The 15,261-nt window shown below is 50.2% G+C and overlaps 2 protein-coding genes across 2 annotated transcripts in view; one reads left to right on the top strand and one right to left on the bottom strand.

The window, feature by feature from the left end:
• The window catches only part of LOC142466893 (uncharacterized), a 659,285-nt gene that overhangs the window by 191,971 nt on the left and 452,053 nt on the right, over positions 1 to 15,261 (top strand).
• LOC142466891 (uncharacterized) lies at positions 1,590 to 14,544 on the bottom strand. The gene is made up of 3 exons (XM_075572480.1): positions 14,214 to 14,544; positions 5,473 to 5,663; positions 1,590 to 4,153 (listed from the first exon to the last, which is right to left on the bottom strand). The coding sequence occupies exon 3, from the start codon at positions 4,044 to 4,046 to the stop codon at positions 1,689 to 1,691; it is 2,358 nt and encodes a 785-aa protein (XP_075428595.1). The 5' UTR covers positions 4,047 to 4,153; positions 5,473 to 5,663; positions 14,214 to 14,544; the 3' UTR covers positions 1,590 to 1,688.

Below are 15,261 nucleotides of genomic sequence, written 5' to 3'. Positions count from 1 at the left end.
TTCCCTTGGTTTGAACTTGAACTCTGCTTTGGACTTTGACTACGCTGCCTTCTCCTGCCCTTGAACCCTGGCTTTCGGACATCACTACGCTGCTCTCTCCAACCCCTGGACTCTGGCTCTTGGATATTACCTTCCGACTTCTGGCGCCCCGGACTCAGAAAGTATAACGTTAACCCTTACTCACCAGGCCCGGCAATGCAACTACCACACTCCGGGCACGCCCTCACTGCTGTGGGTGCGTGTTATAGCCTTACCCACCTCAGTACTGGGGACTGGCCAGGTCTGCGGGCATACAGGCGTTACAAATACTAATGGAAGCTGACAGGTGAATGGAACAAATGAGTGACATTTATTAAAACACAAATTTAAAATATATATTAATATCCATATATGAAATGTCCCATATAGACGACAGCTGCTGTAGGTGAAATACCCACTTACCAAATGGAAAGTGGTAATGCGCAGTGGATAGATTGGAGAGTATCCCCTTTCATCTGTTGTGCTAGGAACATCCTATAGACTGCTTGACCCCTCGGTATGGCTAAGAAAACATCCAGTGGGCTCTCAAACAGCAGCCGAGTATCAGGGACCACCCTACGCATTTCGAAAGCTTCCGCCTTCTTCGTCAGGGGTATATATTATAATTATAACACATAGGGAGTGGAGCAACCAAGGTCCCCTAACCTCAGGTAATTTCCCTATTTGCTTCTGCTCCGTCTATATATACCGTACCTTTCATGTTCCTGCCCAAACTCCCTAGCCACGCCCTCCATCTGGCCTGTCCAATCACAGCACTCTGCCCACCTGCCCAGCACCTGCTCCTCAGCCATTCTCCTGACACCTGTCCCACATCTGCCTGGTAACACAAAGCTCACGTTAAACGAGGGGCTTCCAGTCCCGTGCCCCCGTCAGCTAAATGCTTTTCATTCTGGGTTAGAGTTACTAATACAAAATAAAGTTGGGTGTGTCTCCTGGACTCTGACTATAGAATTTGGCCACAGATTCCCATAGGAATACCTCCCTCAGCCTGGCAATGTGCTTGTGGGGAGGTAACGCCAGCGCATGTGTAACAGGGATCTCTGCCATAGAGCCGTGCAAGTGTAACCCTCAGTGGGAAAGGTCCCTGTGTGAGGTGGCACCACTTGTTACATCATTACTGCATATGTATATGTCGTTAACAAAGGGACACTTAACCCCCTCAGGTGCATTTTCATTTCAACATATAACCTGTGAAATAGATGGTCAGCCCTTGCTGCTCTCTAGAGATATTAAAGGAACATGATATACAGTATGTAAAGGCGGCTGCATTAATGTCCCTCACTGGGGACGTTAGTCGGTGTCTCTGTCCTCCACCTCAATATTCACAGGACACTCTAGGACATTTGGTTGCGAACGTTTCACCGTGACTCACCCCACCGCTGGCCACTTCGCTGCTAAAGTAAGTACCTAAACCCCCTACACTAAAATCCCTACCTCAAGCCCTTACCCTAAAACCGCCGGCGGCCAAATGCCGGCGGCCAATTGGTCACGGCGAAACTATTCCGATTTACAGCGAAGTGAGACTACAGACAGCTTCAGCATAATGGGGAACACACATTTTATTAGGACCAACAGCATGGAAATATAAAACATAAAGAATATTTTTCATTCAATAAAACTACAATAAGAATGATACAAATAACCTGCATTTAAAAAGTTAAAACATGCCCGGCTTTAGAAAAAGGTGTCTCCTCTGTGTGTGTCATCTTGTGTATGTTCAGGTTGGATAACTGATTAAATCCCTTCCCACATTCCCCACATAGATGCGGTCTCTCCCCTGTGTGTCTCCTCTTGTGTATGTTCAGGTGGGATAACTGAATAAATCCCTTCCCACATTCCCCACATACATGCGGTCTCTCCCCTGTGTGTGTCCTCTTGTGTATGTCCAGGCTGGAAATGTCACTAAATCCCTTCCCACATTCCCCACATACATGCGGTCTCTCCCCTGTGTGTGTCCTCATGTGTCTGTTCAGGTGAGATAACTGACTAAATCCCTTCCCACATTCCCCACATACATGCGGTCTCTCCCCTGTGTGTGTTCTTTTGTGTGTGTTCAGGCTGGATAAGTCACTAAATCCCTTCCCACATTCCCCACATACATGCGGTCTCTCCCCTGTGTGTGTCCTCTTGTGTGTGTTCAGGCTGGATAAGCCACTAAATCCCTTCCCACATTCCCCACATAAATGCGGTCTCTCCCCTGTGTGTAGCCTCTTGTGTATGTCCAGGCGGGATAACCAACTAAATCTCTTCCCACATTCTACACATACATGTGGTCTCTCCCCTGTGTGTATCCTCTTGTGTGTGATCAGGTTGGATAACTCACTAAATCTCTTCCCACATTCCCCACATACATGCGGTCTCTCCCCTGTGTGTGTCCTCTTGTGTGCGTCCAGGCCGGATGACACACTAAATCCCTTCCCACATTCCCCACATACATACGGTCTCTCCCCTGTGTGTGTCATCTTGTGTATGTTCAGGCTAGATAACTGACTATATCCCTTCCCACATTCCCCACATACATACGGCCTCTCCCCTGTGTGTGTCCTCTTGTGTTTGTTCAGGCTGGATAACTGACTAAATCCCTTACCACATTGCCCACATACATGCGGTTTCTCCCCTGTGTGTGTCCTCTTATGTATGTCCAGGTTGGATAACTGAATAAATCCCTTCCCACATTCCCCACATACATGCGGTCTCTCCCCTGTGTGTGTTCTCTGGTGTTTGTCCAGACAGGATAAGTCACTAAATCCCTTCCCACATTCCCCACATACATGCGGTCTCTCCCCGGTGTGTGTCCTCTGGTGTTTGTTCAGGCTGGATAACCGACAAAATCCCTTCCCACATTCCCCACATACATGCGGTCTCTCCCCTGTGTGTGTCCTCTTGTGTGTGTCCAGGCTGGATAAGTCACTAAATCCCTTCCCGCATTCCCCACATACATGCGGTCTCTCCCCTGTGTGTGTTCTCTTGTGTCTGATCAGGCTGGATAACACACTAAATCCCTTCCCACATTCCCCACAGAGATGCGGTCTCTCCCCTGTGTGTGTCCTCTTGTGTGTGTCCAGGCTGGATAAGTCACTAAATCCCTTCCCACAATCCCCACATACATGCGGTCTCTCCCCTGTGTGTGTCCTCATGTGTGTGCTCAGGCTGGATAACTGACTAAATCCCTTCCCACATTCCCCACATACATGCGGTCTCTCCCCTGTGTGTGTCCTCTTGTGTCTGATCAGGCTGGATAACACACTAAATCCCTTTCCACATTCCCCACATACATGCGGTCTCTCCCCTGTGTGTGTCCTCTGGTGTTTGTTCAGGCTTGATAACCGACTAAATCCCTTCCCACATTCCCCACATAGATGCGGTCTCTCCCCTGTGTGTGTCCTCTTGTGTGTGTCCAGGCTGGCTAAGTCACTAAATCCCTTCCCACATTCCCCACATACATGCGTTCTCTCCCTTGTGTGTGTCCTCTTGTGTGTGTCCAGGCTGGATAAGTCACTAAATCCCTTCCCACATTCCCCACATACATGCGGTCTCTCCCCTGTGTATATGCACTTGTGTCTCATCAGGCTGGATAACACACTAAATCCCTTCCCACATTCCCCACATACATGCGGTCTCTCCCCTGTGTGTGTCCTCATGTGTATGTTCAGGCTGGATAACTGACTAAATCCCTTCCCACAATCCCCACATACATGCGGTCTCTCCCCTGTGTGTGTCCTCTTGTGTCTGATCAGGCTGGATAACACACTAAATCCCTTCCCACATTCCCCACATACATGCGGTCTCTCCCCTGTGTGTGTCCTCTTCTGTAGGTTCTGGTCTGATAACCAAGTCAGACTCTTTCCACTTTCTCCAAGATCTTTTCCTGTGGCAGCTGCTAATATATATATTTTGGGATGAGAAGCAGTTACATTGTTTATTAATTGCCTTGACTGGTTGAAAGATGCATTTTCTGTCATATTTATTGGAATGTTGCAAGATTGTTCTGTCTTCATCTTTTCCATATACTCATTTGGGTGTTGGAACTTCAGATGTTTGAGAAGGTAATCCTGACTGCTAAAAGCAACCTCGCAGTGCTGGCATGGGTGAATTATTGGTGCTTGTCTTTGTACTAGAAGAGACAAAAAAGTCACTGTTACACAAACTGTCTTACAAAAGGTCATGGAGGAGAGGTAAGTTGGCGTATCACAAAAAGTTCAGGATGAAAGTAAACTGCTGATGTACATTGCAAAAATGAAGGGTTTAGCAAAACATGTGCAGCATTAGGGCCGGGAGAGTAGATATAGTGGATCATACATTTAACGTGGATCATAATAATTAATGATTTAAAGGGAAATCTCACTAGCTGCAAAACACCAATTAAAGTGGCAGAAATCTTTTCAAATCCTTTGATAGATAGAAAGTCGATAGTTTCAGTTGCGAAGGTATAATTAAACCGTTTGTACAAAGAATAGAATATGTGTCTCATTAGAAGCTCACAAATCAGTCACCGGGTGTTCCCGTTACCGTACCATGTACCAGGTCTCTAATAGTTATAGGACGACCCAACTTTCTGCTAAATCTCCATTGTTAAATCAGGAACCAAATGCCCAATTATTGTATTTGACATCACAGATGTAATTCAGACGTAATTAAGCTATACCAGTATCATCCTGTGAATTCCAGAACTAAGTAATTTTTTAATACAATTGATTAAAAAAACTTTTATTTAGGGAACAATGAGTCTGTACTTGTGTTACCACAGCATGGGATTAGATGCAAAGCCAGTAACACCACTCCCAGACGGCCGTTTCGACCTTTTGGGTCTCATCAGTGTGTGGCTAGTTGTACTGGCTCTGCAATTTAAATCTGGGTAGGTTTACCATACTTTATATAAAAGTTATGGTGGGTGAAAAAGGCAACTGTACAGAGCCAGTACAACCAGCCGCAGTGTTTTGTTTATGCCCGCGGGACAAACCAAGAACTAGCCATGCTTTACTAGCCACTAAGGTGGCAAAGGGGGGTAGGTAGTGTAGTGTAATATGTATATTATCCCCTTTATGGTCAGCTAGTCATGGAAACCGATGACTAGTTGACCCGTGGACTATAAGGGGTTAATATGTACTGTAATGTATTTTAATAACTATTTTATTATCTATTGCATGTTGGTTTAGCTTATCTTGCCCATGTATATAATGGGCGCTATATTGGACATTATATACATAGGAAAGACAGGGCTAACGCCAGCCTGGAGTAGGTGATAAAATATTTGCGGTACAGCTGCAGAGGCCGTTATTCGAGCAGCATGATGTATCCGGCCCTTTGACTCAAGTCAGGTTTATTGATATTAAGTTCTAGTGCATTCACCCGATCTATCAATATTTGCAATTTAACATCAGTAATAAGACAATAGAGATGTAAAAACCACACAACACACACATTCCTGATTACCTAGTGCTGACGTGTTTCTTTTTCAAAGTGTACCCCACTTGATACAAAGCTCTTTCCCATAATCATCTCCATACCAGACCAGGAGCTCTGCGTGTGGGGGGAGGTCTGTGCAGGTTCTGTAGTAGATTTTCCTGTGGTCCTGCAACACCACAAGGTTCTGTTCTTCCTCGTTTCTCGCACAATTTACAAACCTAAAATTGGGACAGTTAGTGAGGTCTCAAAGTAATGTCTATTTTATAAAGGAAGAGCTGAAAAAAGATACAAGTTGTTAATAATGTGACTTGTCTTTTCTTCTCTACAGTTTTTGAAGTGAACATATATATCGCGTAGGGTTGTCACAAACGCCATACCAGCTGATGCGGAAGTCACCATCTTGGGATAGATACACGAGGAGTGGTCAGACTCTATTCAATCTTGGCGGATATGTGGATATGTGTATTATATATAAATATATATATATATATATATGTAGAGGTATCAGTACCGTGTTAGCCGAGCTTCAATAATCAAAAAATAAATAGATGATACCGTTCTGTGGCTAACGAAATGCTTTTATTTGTGCGAGCTTTCGAGATACACTGATCTCTTCTTCCGGCGATGTTACAATGAATGAAGCAAGGATTACTTAAAAACAGTGTCTCTTGGAATGTTATCTGTGTTGGTCCTTCCCCCGGTGTGGATGAGATTTATGGCTGGAGGTGTCAAAGGGTAACTGAAAGCAAGTGAAGAAAGAGTGTGTATGTGTATCAGTGTGAATAAAAATGAATGGAGAGCCCACAGTATAAACAGTGCTCTACACTAGGTGTGTGTGGAGTGAGAGGGGATATGAATGGTGTGGGTGGGTGTGGAAATGTGAGAGTTTGTAGCACAACTAAAAGTGTGTGTGGATACTATGTGGTCCCTATTGGTGTATAGGGATGGAAAAATAAGGAGTATTAGTATGTGTGAGAGACAGCTGTGTGTGCATACATATAGCACAGTATGTACATACATGGCCTTTAGCGCTCATGGGAAGAGAGTTCGCTAGTGTCAGTAATGACTCATAAAATTTCGATCTCTGTTTAGGCCACTGCTAAGTGTCCCGAACAGTTGCATAAATTTGTATTCATGCAACCGTCTCTCTTTCGGGGTTTTAAGATTACCTTTGAGTATGGCAACCCTCAGATCGTTCATCTTATGGCCAGAGTCAGAGAAATGTTCGCCAACAGGACTGTCTCTTGTTCCGCGTGTGATGCTGTGGCGATGCAGGTTCATTCTCTTGTTTAGCCCCTGTCCTGTCTCACGTATGTAGTAGCAGCCCCCTGGGCATTTCATGCACATGATGAGGTACACGACATTGCTGGAGGAACAGGTGAACCCTCCTCTGATTTTGTATTCCCGATTCTTGTGTGGTATTTGTATTGTGTCCGCTGTGTAGAGCATTGCGCAGGTTTTGCATCTTGGGTCCTGGCATGGTTTTGTCCCGCATTCAGTTGTACTGCTGAATACTTTACTCCTCACCATAATATTCTTGAGATTATGGGGTTGTCTCTTATGATAATAAGGGTGCTTCAGGGAAGACCTGTTGCAGTCTTGTATCTTCATGTAGAGGTATCAGTACCGTGTTAGCCGAGCTTCAATAATCAAAAAATAAATAGATGATACCATTCTGTGGCTAACGAAATGCTTTTATTTGTGCGAGCTTTCGAGATATATGTAGAGGTATCAGTACCGTGTTAGCCACACACACACGTTCTCTCTGTGCCTCTCACAGAGTGCTGGGGAAGCACAGGCAGGGCTGCTAGTTTTGTCTTTGAAATGCAGATAAAGGCTTAGTGTGCCTACCGCGTGGTTTACTTACACCCCACCTAACAAACTGAGACGGCACAGTTTTGTGGAAGTAAGAATTGGTCCCACCTGTTCTCTCTTAACCATACTTGAAAATAAACTGTCAGCCAGTCGCTATTCATTTGTCGTCAGCCCTATTCTCGGAATCTTCCAGCGGGAGCCCTTCTCCAAACCGCCCTAATCTACCGACCGCCCCGTCATCCGCTCACCCTAGGTCCCCCTTATCATGGCCGCCTGGGCCAACCCACATAGGATAGAGCCCAGCTTCCTAAGATTGCTGCCAAGGGTACAGCACCCGATGGCCTTCGTCGGTGCCTCCGGCCCGCACAATCTTTTCGAGGGGGACCACTATCTGGGGCCCATCCGCATCGGGTGGAGCCCCTCCCCCCACTGGTATGTGAAACCCCCCTTTAAACCCCTCCTCCATGAACCTTGCCTTCTCCCGGTCGATGTACCTCCTTAACCAACGGCTCAAACCGCCAAGGCTGAACTTGTTGGGGCCTTTGTTAGGGGCATGCACTCTCCCCTGGTTGTGGTTGCCCTGGCTTTGAAGCACTTCTTGACGGGGTGGTTACCCCCACACTGGCTACACACGTCTAAACTTGCAACCCGCCCCCAGCGTAGGGTGTTTATCGTTAGACGCCCAACATTCCCCTTTCTTGCCCCTGCTCATTGAATAATTCTCAGGCGGCCCACCCGGCCCCTTGGGGAATGGTGCGTTACCCCTTTGCTTCCCCTGTCCCACTAGGTTCATCCGCAATTCCATGTCCATCTTCCCCAAACGCAAACGGGATCTCCCTGCCACCTCTGCCTGAACTGCTCATCATAATCCCGCCATGCTGACCCCCGTATTTATCATACATGGTCTGTATTACATGCAAGTGTTACAATACGCAATTGTTTTAGATGTTTTGAAAGGAAAAGTCCCCGAAATCATGAAGAGCTCAAGCAAGCGCCGGGTTTAAATATTCCACGCGAGTCCCCCTCCCCTCGCGCTCCCCTTCCCCAGTTGGCGTGCGCACAAATCTAACAACCCTCGTGGTAAGGGGGGAGGAGAGCCAGCCACAGCTCCCACCCTCTAGTCACAGCAGCCCTTATGTTGGCGACGGCCCATGCTAGGCCTCTGCCTCTCTTTGTTCTGATTTTCTCAGTTAACCATTTCCTCATATTAACCATGTTAATAACAAGTGGTCGTCCCCCATCTTCCTCACATAGGCGAGACACCCCCCCACAGAGCCCCCATGTTCCTCATAGAGCCCCCTCCCTATTCCCTCACACAGAGCCCTCCCCCCGTATTCCCTCACAGAGCCCCCCCGTTCCCTCACACAGGGCCCGCCCCCCCCGTTCCCTCACACAGGGCCCGCCCCCCCCGTTCCCTCACACAGGGCCCGCCCCCCCCCCGTTCCCTCACACAGGGCCCGCCACCCCCCCGTTCCCTCACACAGGGCCCGCCACCCCCCCGCTCCCTCACACAGGGCCCTGCCCCCCACGTTCCCTCACACAGGGCCCCCCCCCGTTCCCTCACACAGGGCCCGCCCCCCCGTTCCCTCACACAGGGCCCGCCCCCCCCCGTTCCCTCACACAGGGCCCGCCACCCCCCCGTTCCCTCACACAGGGCCCGCCACCCCCCCCGCTCCCTCACACAGGGCCCTGCCCCCCACGTTCCCTCACACAGGGCCCCCCCCCGTTCCCTCACACAGGGCCTCCCCCCCGTTCCCTCACACAAGGCCCCCCCGTTTCCTCACACAGGACCCGCCCCCCCGTTCCCTCACACAGGCCCCCCCCCATTCCCTCACACAGGGCCCCCCCCGTTCCCTCACAAAGGGCCTGCCCCCCCCCCGCAGGCCCCCCCCCCGCAGGGCCCGCCCCCCCCCGTTCCCTCACACAGGGCCCGCCCCCCCCGTTCCCTCACACAGGGCACGACCCCCCCGGGCCCTCACACAGGGCCCGCCCCCCCCGTTCCCTCACACAGGGCCCGCCCCCTCACACAGAGCCCCCCCCCCTCACACAGAGCCCCCCCCTCACACAGAGCCCCCCCCCTCACACAGAGCCCCCTGTCACGGTAGCTTATGACAAGCTATAATGAACACCAAATATCTGGGTTGAACTGAACGAGGCTTAGATATAATAAAATATATTTATTCCTTAAAAAGGTGAACACAGCAATATAGTACAATTAACAGACAAGAAGGTAACACTTACTTTGGGTTGGGGAATGGAGAAGTATCAGCTAGCAATTCTCCAGCAATCCGGTGACATTCCAGGTGGAATCAGAAGCACAACTAAAAACTGTAGGGTTGACACAGTTTATATACCTGTGTAACCCTATTCTTAACATTGAATACAGACTATTGGTGAACAATTATCTGTATCCAATCCCTAACGTGGAGACACAGATTAACCCATGCCCCCCAGCTAATTAGCCCATGTGTACTGGGACTTTATGGGTAGCCCCATAATTAAATCTACCAGTCTACCAAATGAAGTATCTGCATTGTTAGGTAGGTGTAGACATAACACTTACAAACCACTCCAGTTTGATGATTCTCCACCCTCAGGTAACAATTAGAGTGGCAGTCTGTTGATTAGTACTTGGTCTGTTGATTAGTACTTAGTGTAAACAATCAGGGCAGTTACCTTTTGATCACAGTGCTTAGGCTCAATCAGCCGGCTGCCCTTCATGACCTATTAGCATAGCAGATGGCGTCTGCATTTTCAGAGCAGATGCAAAATACCATACATATACACTTTAATATCTACACATATTAATAAGTTCCATTCTGGTGGGCTCAGTGGGTCGAAATTTGCCAGTTCCTAATGCCTACAGTGACTCCACATATTGGCCAAATATCAACTCTCTGCGACCTCCAGAACTGGAGATACAGAAATGCACTTTAAAACATCTTTAAAATACAGGATTATAATGAAACATGGGAACAGGGGAACATACATTTTCATGACATGACAAGGTGTAAACCACATTCCTGGACGCAGTCCAGTTAACCCCTTGCCTCCCTGGTGAGGTCAGGGGGTGGCCATATGGGGTGCAACCCCTTCAATACCGGGCCAACCCCCCTCTCCCTCTACCCCCCCCCCCCTCACACAGAGCCCCCAGGGGTTTTACACTGAGCAGAGCTGAGCTGCAAAGTACTTCATCAGAACCCTGCCCATGAATTCTGCATGCCCCAAATACCCCTCTCACACCATGTTTGTGGGACCTAATAAGGAGGCAATAAAATATCGGGAAGAAAACGACATTATGATTGGGTCTTTTTTTTGTTTTTTTATGGTTCTTAATCTTTAATTGTCATTAACTATTAAAAAGCTTCGGTTGCAAATTCACTATACTTTAGTGTGCACTTCGAGACACCAGTCTCCCTACAGATCTCATTACTGATCTAACCAAAGCCTACTCTGCCCAAACCATCTGTTCTGACCATAAGACTGACATGTATCTATAGGAATAGTTATGCGGACTATTGATCCCATGTATGCAGCACTGCTTAAGTGGGTCCCTTCTGAGTATTACATGTATAGTGTTGTGTCACTATATATGCGGTGAGACGGTTTTCTATGGTGATTACCTGTGCCATCTGCTCCATGTAAGCCATATCTGTGCAGAGGGGTACTCATCTGTATATATTTATATTACCAGTGTCATCTGTGCTTACTGCATTTGTCACTATCCTTATAATCTTTGCATAGTTATTACCCTGGATCAGAGAGTACATTTGGGATCCTGTGTGTAGGGGGACGTAGATAAACTCGCCGTGGTCGAAGGTAGGATAGGGTATGGATTGTTAGGGGTCACTAGCCGTGATCGAGGGTTGGAGAAAGAGAGCCACCATTACTGGGAGCACATTGCTGGGTTTTTTGAGGTATCATTTACTTCACGGTGTGATTGCGGTATCTTGTGTGTGTATATATATATACTAGCTGAGAGACCCGGCGTTGCCCGTGAGTTAAATTTCCCGCTAGGAGGGGGGGGGGGGGGGCAGAGGACAGAAGGGGAGGGGGGCAGTGGACAGGAGGGGGGGATGGACAGTGGACAGGAGGGGGGGGACAGTGGACAGGAGGGGGGGGGGCAGTGGACAGGAGGGGGGGGGACAGTGGACAGGAGGGGGGGACAGTGGACAGGAGGGGGGGGACAGTGGACAGGAGGGGGGGACAGTGGACAGGAGGGGGGGGACAGTGGACAGGAGGGGGTGGCAGTGGACAGGAGGGGGCGACAGTGGACAGGAGGGGTGGCGACAGTGGACAGGAGGGGGGGGTTGCTTAAAATATTCCGGGTCCCTCCTCTCCACTCCCCCTGTTTCTCCGCTCCCCCCCCCCCATGCGCAGCTCCGGTCCCCACCCTACAATGTCTGACACACACACACACACAGTGACACACACACACACACACAGTGACACACACACACACACACACACACACACACACACACACACAGTGACACACACACACACACAGATATGTCACCTCTCCTTCCGGGCGCCGCCATCTTAGACACTCGGCGCCGCGAGGCAGCTGCAGGCTGCCTGCCCACTGCCTGTCCCCCCCGCCGGGGAGGGAGGGAAGTGAGCGCTGGGGACTGAGGTGAGTGAGCACCGGGGAAGGAGGGGAGTGAGCGCCGGGGAGGGAGGTGAGTGAGCGCCGGGGAGGGAGCGGGACATTGTATAATGTCAATGTAAGGTACATGTTGTAAGTTGGTGTGGCGGCCATTTTAGAAAGTTAATAAAGAGTGCGTAGGTGAAGGTACGTGCGGCCATTTGTGTAATAGAAATTTAAACTGCGCACGTCATTATTTTAATATATATTTATTGTAATATATGTGTTTTTAGTAAGGCATAAAGGTAGAGTGCAGGGCTACAGGGAGTGTTCATCGTGCGTGGTAGTGTTGTCGTGTGTGTGCGTTTGTCCGGCCATGTGCACAGGGGAGTAAGCATGAGTGTTAGCTACAGGGGAGTAAGCAGTGTGTACACAGGGGTGACAGCATGACTGTGAGTTGTGGGATGACTGTGGTCAGTGTGAGTGTGTGGGTTGACAGTGTGTGTGTGTGGAGTGTGTGTGGAGTGTGTGTACACAGGGGTGACAGCATGACTGTGAGTTGTGGGATGACAGTGACTATATGTGTGGGATGACAGTGACTGTGTGTGTGTGTGTGTTGTAAACTTACCAAGGACTCCGCAGGGGTTCTGTGGGCGTATGCGGTCAGTGCAAGTGTGTGAGAGTGAAGTAGGTGTGTGTCAGTGATGTCACTGTAACTTTTGGCCAATGAGAGTCGTGTGGGAGGTGTGTCACAGTGGGGCGTACCTCTTGGCCAATGAGAGTCGGGGTGGCCACGGACCAATCAGATTCACCGCAGCTAGTACCAACCTTTCGATTTTATATATTAAGATGTATAGCCCCCGTATCCCTCAGGGGATTGTCACATGCTGCGGCTTAGTCAATAGGGCGACTGCATTTGCAATTAAGGCCTTTTCAGTGCAAGGGAGCCTGCGCTGGCAGTTCTGAATAGGGACAAGAGAGACTGCAGTTACATGTTGCTAGGCAACCAGTGAAGCTGTGAGAGATGACAGCTTAGACAACTTTTAAAAAGAGTTAGTGGTTGGAGCTGGAGCTGGGGGAGTTAGGGTGTGTGTGTGCAGGGAGCAGTAGCCCCTAGCACTAGGCCTAGTTACCCCCAGAGGTCCCAGATAAGTTACCATTCCCCAGTTTGTGTTTGCTTCAGGGACAGGCCCTACGTAAGGAGATCTGCCCCTTTAGCTATTTGGTCAAGTTAGGACACCCTCAGTGTCGAGCAGCCCGATTGCTGGGTCTGGGCTCAGACCCCTCAGTTACATAGAGACTATCTTCGTGGAGGCCCAGCCAAGCAGTGACTGTGCCCTGCCGGCTACAGGCGGATCCCCGTCAAGGTACAGACGGTGTGGAGCTGTGTGATATTATCCACGCTGGAAGTCACCCCACGCGTAGGAGGACATCACGTCGGATCAGACGGATCCATACCGGTTGTATAGCGGTACCCGCGGGCTGGAGCCCCGGGCAGGTATCTATAAATAGTGCACCAACACGTCCAGGGATAGCGCTATCTCCATCACACGTGGGTGGTTTGGACATAAGGTACTCTGGGGAATACTTATGTTGATGTGTGCACGCGGTGCACTTCTATGTGTACGGCTATATGCATTATTCTGTGTGGTACAGGTACCGAAGTTATTAGTATTAGCAATAGTAAACAGTTATTAGCATACACTGTGTGCGTGTCTTATTATTGTGGTTCCTGTAAGAGGACCATCCCACTCAGGTGGGAACCCTTACAGGTGGAGGCGCTGTGTACGACGAATCAGGTAACCCCAGGCTCCCAGTGGCGGAGGTTCAGGTCTTCTGTGAGCCTATCAGGTAATGCACCACACCAGGTAACATAAGTGTAGATTTCCCCACATGGTCCCCATCTGTGATAGGGGGGGGGAAAGGTGTTACATATATACACACACACATACATACACGTGTGGGGTACCATTTACGTCACAGTGTGTCCCCAGTACATTGCTCTCTGGTGCAGGGTTTATGAGCCCTGTGCTAAGGGAACCAGACCAGGATTTGGCAGCAGACCCCAGCACTCCCCCCTCTGTGTGTTATCTAACCTCTTGTACTGTATCTGTCATTATTAGGAGCTGGGGGCCCGGGGGAAAAGGGGCGTGTCCGAAGCTGCGTCACCTGTTACCCACAATCCCCGTGTTGTTAGCAGCAGTGGCCCTGATCACGTGATACAGGCGGCGCGCTCCAGTAAAGGAGGTTCCCTGAGTTACAATGTGTGGGGTTCTTCCCCTGCAGCAGCGGGGCTCGCTCATTGGTTAGCGCAGGAGAGGCTCAGGGGGCGGGGCAGCTATACAGGCGGCGCGCGGACACTCACCGCAGAGGGGGGATCCTGCCTGACTCTCCCGGCCCCTCCCAGCTGCTGCATGTGTGGGAGACGCTGCTGCTGCTGCTCTCTGCCCGGCTGAGAAGGGATTGCTTCCTGCTGCTCATGCGCCTCCGGTTTAGAGCGACCACGTGACTATCAGCAGCCAATCACAGTAATAATAATAGCCAGCAGCAGAGGGGTTAATGTTAAAGGGGAAGAGACACCATGAGTGTCCCTGCCGGGGGCGTGGTTTAGTGTTCCTGATGGGGGCGTGGCTTATGCCCAGTTTATACTGGCCGCTTGCTCTGCAGCTGCCTCCCCAGCGTGCTGTGAACATGCCCATCGCACAGATTCTAGCTGCCGATAGGCGGGACATTGATGTCATTTCCTCTTCTGCACAAATTCAAGATGGCGATGTCAACATAGCAGAATATATTTTGCATTTAGTTTTAGATATATTTAGTTGTAGTTAATATCACTGTCCCATCACTTCTCTCCCCCATCCACCTATCCTCCTCTTCCCCCCTCCACCCACCGACCTATCCCCCTCCCCCCTGTCCCCCCTTCACTCCCTGTCCCCCCCTTCACCCCCTGTCCCCCCCTTCACCCCCTGTCCCCCCCTTCACCCCCTGTCCCCCCTTCACCCCCTGTCCCCCCTTCACCCCCTGTCCCCCCTTCACCCCCTGTCCCCCCTTCACCCCCCTGTCTCCCACTTCACCCCCTGTCTCCCCCTTCACCCCTCGTTTGCCCCCCTTCACCCCTCGTTTGCCCCCCTTCACCCCTCGTTTGCCCCCCTTCACCCCTCGTTTGCCCCCCTTCACCCCTCGTTTGCCCCCCTTCACCCCTCGTTTGCCCCCCTTCACCCCTCGTTTGCCCCCCTTCACCCCTCGTTTGCCCCCCTTCACCCCTCGTTTGCCCCCCTTCACCCCTCGTTTGCCCCCCTTCACCCCTCGTTTGCCCCCCTTCACCCCTCGTTTGCCCCCCTTCACCCCTCGTTTGCCCCCCTTCACCCCTCGTTTGCCCCCCTTCACCCCTCGTTTGCCCCCCTTCACCCCTC

Source organism: Ascaphus truei, chromosome 15 (genome assembly GCF_040206685.1).
Source record: "Ascaphus truei isolate aAscTru1 chromosome 15, aAscTru1.hap1, whole genome shotgun sequence".
NCBI classification, from domain to species: Eukaryota; Metazoa; Chordata; class Amphibia; order Anura; family Ascaphidae; genus Ascaphus; species Ascaphus truei.
Note: the sequence above shows the minus strand (reverse complement) of the source record. Positions and strands in the feature narration are given on the sequence as shown.

Coding starts and splice junctions, on each gene's coding strand:
- LOC142466891 (XM_075572480.1), bottom strand. CDS start 4,046: ATGGAAAAGATGAAGACAGAACAATCTTGCAACATTCCAATAAATATG.